The sequence below is a fragment of the Primulina eburnea genome, chromosome 10, assembly GCF_022965805.1.
Source record: "Primulina eburnea isolate SZY01 chromosome 10, ASM2296580v1, whole genome shotgun sequence".
Classification (NCBI taxonomy): domain Eukaryota; kingdom Viridiplantae; phylum Streptophyta; class Magnoliopsida; order Lamiales; family Gesneriaceae; genus Primulina; species Primulina eburnea.
In genome coordinates this window covers 14424103-14430149 of record NC_133110.1, presented here as the reverse complement: position 1 = coordinate 14430149, position 6047 = coordinate 14424103, and the positions used below count along the sequence as shown (strand labels likewise).

Genomic DNA, 6047 nt, shown 5'->3' with positions numbered 1-6047 from the left:
TATATTTATATTATAAAACATTTAATTAATATACAATTTTTTTATTTTTATCACTCGTTATTTACGATTTATGCATGCCGAGTCTTTAAACTCACTAGACTTGATTGTTGTAGTACTGATGATGTCAGGACCGAGGGCGGGGACCAGTGAGCCAGCTCGAGTCGGCAGTAGTGGAACCCGATGACCTAATTTTTCAGTAGTTATTATTTTATGATCAAATATTTTTATCTGTCGTTGGATTATTTTTTTACGGTTATTTTGCAAACATTAAATACTTCCGCTGGCATTTTGAACAATAAACTTTATTTATCAAATTAATAAATGAATGAGGCCTTTTATTTATTTAAAGAGAAAATCCTCAAATTTTTCCGCAAATTTTCAAACACGAATTTTCGGGCCTTTACAAAGGAAGTTAAACTCCGAACCCCAAATCAGGAAGAAGTCGTGTTTCACGGTAAATCCAAGGGACGGAAATCATTATTGTCCGCATCTCAAGCTTGGAAAGCCATGAAATCCGGAGAAGACATCTACCTAGCAATGGTCAGTGAGGTAAAAGAAGAAGTCGAGCTGAAACTGGAGGACATCCCGGTAGTGAGAGATTTCCCAGATGTTTTTCCAGAAGAACTCTCAGGGACGGTCCCGAACCGCGAAGTGGAGTTCGAGATCAGCCTGGTTCCCGGTGCGGCACCAATCTCTAAAGCACCTTACAGAATGGCACCAGCCGAACTCAATGAGCTAAAGGAACAGCTCCAAGAATTGCTAGATAAGAGGCAAATTCGACCGAGTGTGTCCCCATGGGGAGCTCCAGTACTCTTCGTGAAGAAAAAAAGACGGGAGTATGAGATTGTGCATCGACTACAGAGAATTGAACAAGATCACAATCAAGAACATATACCCTCTACCTCGGATAGACGATCTGTTCGATCAGCTTAAAGGAGCCGCCGTCTTTTCTAAACTGGATCTCAGGACATGATATCACCAATTGAAGGTCAGGGCTGTAGACATTCCCAAGACAGCCTTTCGAACCAGATACGGGCACTATGAATTCACAGTGATGCCCTTTGGTCTGACCAACGCACCGGCAACATTCATGGACCTTATGAACAGAGTATTCAAGCCCTTTCTTGATCAGTTCATAGTAGTGTTCATCGACAATATTTTTGTATATTCCCCTAACGAGACGAGCCACGAAGATCACCTTCACCTTGCTCTGCAATTCTTAAGAGAGAATAAGCTCTATGCTAAGTTTAGCAAGTGTGAATTCTGGCTAAGGAGTGTGTCATTTCTAGGACACGTGATCTCGAGAACAGGAGTATCAGTCGATCCAAGGAAAGAAGAGGCGATTACAGAGTGGCCAGAACCTAGGAACGCCACCGATATCAGAAGCTTTCTAGGATTGGCAGGTTACTATCGGAAGTTTGTCGAAGGATTTTCCTCGATAGCCATACCACTGACGAAACTCACACAGAAAAATTCTAAGTTCATCTGGAATGAGGATTGTGAGAAGAGTTTTCAGACATTGAAAGAGAAACTCGCATCCACACCCGTATTGATCCTACCCGCAGAAGATAAAGATTTCACTATCTACAGTGACGCCTCTAAGGATGGTTTAGGATGCGTACTCATGCAGGAAGGAAGAGTGATCGCCTACGCATCAAGGCAGTTGAAACCGCACGAGCAGAACTACCCTACTCATGACCTGGAACTAGCAGCGGTTGTCTTCGCCTTAAAGATTTGGAGGCACTACCTCTATGGTGCTAAATGTGAAATCTTCACAGACCATCAGAGCCTCAAGTACTTGTTCACCTAGAAGGAACTTAACATGAGGCAAAGGCGATGGATCGAACTTCTGAAGGACTATGACTTGACCATAAGCTACCATCCGGGTAAAGCAAACAAAGTGGCTGATGAGCTAAGTCGGAAGGGCCCAGGCAAGGTAACTCTAGCTTCCCTCTCGGCCCAGCCATGTGTGCAGGAGACCGTCAAGTTAAACCAAGATCGAGACCCGGAACTGACTAAACTTAAGGAGCAAGTCAGAGAAGGGAAGTCTCAGGATCATCAGATTGATGACAAGGGAGTCTTGTGGATGAAGGGACGACTGTGGGTGCCCGACAGTGACAACCTTCGCCAAGAGATAATGGCAGAGGCGCACAAGTCAAAATTGTCAGTCCATCCAGGCAGTACAAAAGTGTACAGGGATCTCAAGAATAGTTTCTGGTGGAATGGAATGAAAAGAGATATAGCTGAATTCGTCTCCAGATGTCAGGTATGCCAGTAGGTCAAAGCAGAACACCAGCTGACCTGGAGGATTACTGCAACCTCTGGAAATTCCCGAGTGGAAATGGGAACATATTTCCATGGACTTTGTGGTAGGATTGCCAAAGTCTAGGCAAAGCCACGACGGTATATGGGTGATCGTGGATAGACTCACAAAGACTGCACACTTCCTACCCGTCCGCATGAATTACAATCTCGACAAGTTGGCTTCTCTGTACATGGACAACATTGTGAGGCTACAGGGAGTGCCAGTGAGAATTCTATCCGATAGAGATCCGAGGTTCGTCTCGTGTTTTTAGAAGAGCTTTCAAGAGGCCATGGGAACGAAAGTGACCCTAAGTACGGCCTATCATCCTCAAACCGATGGGCAAACGGAAAGAACCATACAGACCTTAGAATATATGCTGCGAGCGTGCGCTCTTGAATTCAGTAGCAGCTGGAGCACTCATCTACCCTTAATTGAGTTTGCATACAACAACAGCTATCACAGCAGCATTGGAATGGCTCCATACGAAGCCCTTTATGGAAGGAAATGTCGGTCACCACTTTACTGGGATGAAGTGGGAGAGAAAGCCGTGGTGCGACCCGAGCTAGTACAGGTGACAGTAGACAAGGTTAAGATTGTCCGAGAAAAGCTCAAGGCAGCTCAAGACCGACAGAAGAGCTGGGCAGATCTTAAACGAAGGCCTGTAGAGTTCAATGTGGGCGAGAAGGCTTATTTGAAAGTCTCGCCTATGAGAGGAGTTGTCAGATTCAGTAAAGTAGGGAAGCTGAACCCTCGTTATGTTGGACCCTTCGAAATCTTGGAAATAGTGGGCACGCTAGCATGCAGACTGGAACTGCCACCAAGCGTGTCAAGAATCCACAACGTATTTCACGTGTCTCAACTGAGGAAGTACATTCCAGACCCAAGTCATGTTTTAGAATTAGAACCACTCTTGATCGAAGGGAACTTGGGAGAAGAACTGAAATACGAAGAAGTCCCTATCAGAATCGTGGACACCAAGGAGCAAGTCCTTAGACGACGTATCATTCCCTACGTCAAAGTGCAGTGGTATAACCATACTGAGCGAGAAGCAACTTGGGAAATGGAAGAGAAGATGCGAAAGGATTATCCCTACCTATTTGGAGACCAAGCCAACTCAAGTTTCGAGGACGAAACTTCTCATAAGGAGGGCGGGATGTAAAAATCGGGTTTTTCCCCATATAATTAATTATTTGCAAGGAAATTAGGACCTTGGATCTTTGTACTAGAATAAGATATGAATATTGAAAATTTAGTTTATTGGGAATCTTTATTATCAAGACAATAAAATCTAGGTTTGTGCATGTAATTTTCGAAATTGTGGGGAATAATACTAGATCATGGAAGGATTGTGCAAGACTCAAGAATCTAGACATAATATTGCATAGGATTTTTGAAAATCCTCCTAAAATATATTCCTAGATGTTGTGAGACATGGATACAAGGAAGCATACAAGGAAAATTAGAAATAACCATCAAACTTGTGCACAAAGAAAAGAATCCTTACCATAGCCACCATATTTTCGAAATTGTGGAGGGTATTGAGATCAAGAATGAATCTCACAACTTTAGTAGCTGAATTTTCGAAAAAGAGCAAGGAATATTGGAGTCAACCTATGAGATTTGGCAAGATTTTGGTATGATTTGAGTACCTAATTTAGCTCCCCTCCCTTCACCTATAAATATGCCTTCACTCCCACTCCTGAACTCACCCAAATTCTCGAAAATTCAGAGCTGAAATTCTCGAAATTCAGCAACTCTCCCTAGCCAAAATATTGCCCAAAATTCGTCCCGAAGTTAGACCAAAAGTCGAAGCCGAGGCGCTGTCCGAGCAAGAGCAAGAAGCGATCCAATTCTCGAAGCCAAACACCTACGTTTCTAGCATAAATAAATACTGTAAATGGGCTATTTTTTTAAAACCTGAAAATCTCGAATTTATGCAATATGTTTTTGGTTTTTATAAGAAAAATAAATAGTCGAGTACAATCTTTCTTCTACCCCATTCTTGTATTGTCATACGGTTTTTAAAAGCACTGTGAGAAGTCAACCGTATATGGGTGGGAATCCCAACCATGACGTACCCTTACGCGATGGGGGATATAACCGCTATACGGCCTCGCCCCCTTAGAGGAGTAAAAATTAGGGACTGACGTTAGTAAACCATAGAAGGTAGATAAATCGCAGTGCTTGGTAAGTGTTTATGCATGTGGTACGAAAAAGTTGATGCAATTCATGTTTTATGTTCGAAACTTATGCATGTTGTTTTTATTGTGCTCGATATTCCCACACTTGCTGAGTATTCCCAAATACTCACCCCCCTTACAACCCTTCCCAGATAAGCCCGAAGAAGAACCCGAGGATGAGGAGTCCGAACAGTTCTGGGGATGGTGAACGCTAAAGGAATTTAGTTTAAGTTATTTTATTTCAGTCTTACGTTTCCGCATTGTAAACTCTGTCGTTTAGTGATTTTGGGTTGAAAAGACAATCTTATTTCATTTGAGATTATGATATATAAACTGGTTTCGATTTAAACTGTGCTACAAAGGCTTGTTGTTTTCAATTGTGTGATTGTTAAACGACGCTGGTGTCAATCCCGAGTTTCGGGGCGTGACATTTTGTCTCTTCACCACCCATACTTTACCCCATTTAAGTTATCAATACCTCACTTGTTGATTGAATATGGTGATATTTGGCGCCTTTTCATAATATCTTATTTTTCTTATTGAATTTAGTTTTCAATTTCTACTTCTTTGGTATTCCCTGCTATTGTTCCAGTTTTCTCTTCAAAAACTTTTTGGATTTGTTGGTCACAAATATATACCAATTGGGAATATCAATCGCATGCCATGTGAGTTAGTTATAATTCCATTTATGTGTGCATGATAAATATTTAAGGCCGTGTGTCCTTTTTGTCTTGTCTGGACTTTCTACTGGGCTTCTATTTCTTCCCAGAGATCAATACTATCCCGTCATTGTGAGTGCTGTATCTTTGTATAAATTTTATGAGAATTAGGGGATGATACTTTTCTCCATCATTTATCCTTGCCACTTGACGAACTTTGGTTCAAGAAATCGAATTGATGCACAAATGCTAGAGCATTTAAACCCAAATGAAGTTTCTTGTATCATGAACTACTATCTATCATATTCCCCAAAGGGTCTTGCTTGTTGGCAATCGTTGCTGCATTTTCCTAAAATTTAATCCATTTTCTATGCTGTATCTTTCTACTTTGATTTTGGGTATTTAGTTTTATTCCAAATGACTTTTCTGTTTCTTGTAGAACATAACTTTATCGAATCAAATGGTTGGTTATCTGTCCGCCGTGCACAAATCCTTTTCTTTTTGATGAGTTTTGCTTTGGTTGATTTCCAAATTTCTTTTCAGTCTCTCCTTGGCTTTAGGCCTTCATATTACTTTTGTTTCTCTTCTACAACGAGGAAGTTAGGCTAGAATTTGTGGTTGAGGAGTTTAGTTTAATCGTGTATAGAAACACTGTAAAGGCCCGTATTTCGTATTCATAATTTTGCGGAATTATTAAAAATTTTCTAAATAAATAAATAACTTGCCTCATTTATAAAATAAACATGTAAATAATTTAAACTTTAAAAATAACAGCGGAAGTCAACGTAATATTTCAAACAACAATTTAAAAATAATTCAACATATTAAAATCGAGTTTGAAAGATAACAGGTGAATAAACTAAAACATGAGGTCCTCGGGTTTACTACTGCTGTCCCAAGATC

General features: G+C 40.8%; 1 protein-coding gene across 1 annotated transcript; it reads left to right on the top strand.

Moving 5' to 3' along the window:
- Positions 1-1822: 1822 nt before the first annotated feature.
- On the top strand, positions 1823-3464 carry LOC140842917 (uncharacterized). Its single transcript, XM_073211122.1, has 2 exons — positions 1823-2261; positions 2839-3464. The coding sequence occupies exons 1-2, from the start codon at positions 1823-1825 to the stop codon at positions 3462-3464; spliced, it is 1065 nt and encodes a 354-aa protein (XP_073067223.1).
- The last annotated feature ends 2583 nt before the right edge of the window (positions 3465-6047 follow it).

Excerpts from the sequence above, each read along its gene's own strand:
- LOC140842917 (XM_073211122.1), top strand. The coding sequence starts at position 1,823 with ATGAGGCAAAGGCGATGGATCGAACTTCTGAAGGACTATGACTTGACC. Across the intron at positions 2,262-2,838 it reads AGCTGAATTCGTCTCCAGAT|TGGGAGAGAAAGCCGTGGTG; the intron begins GTCAGGTATGCC and ends ACTGGGATGAAG.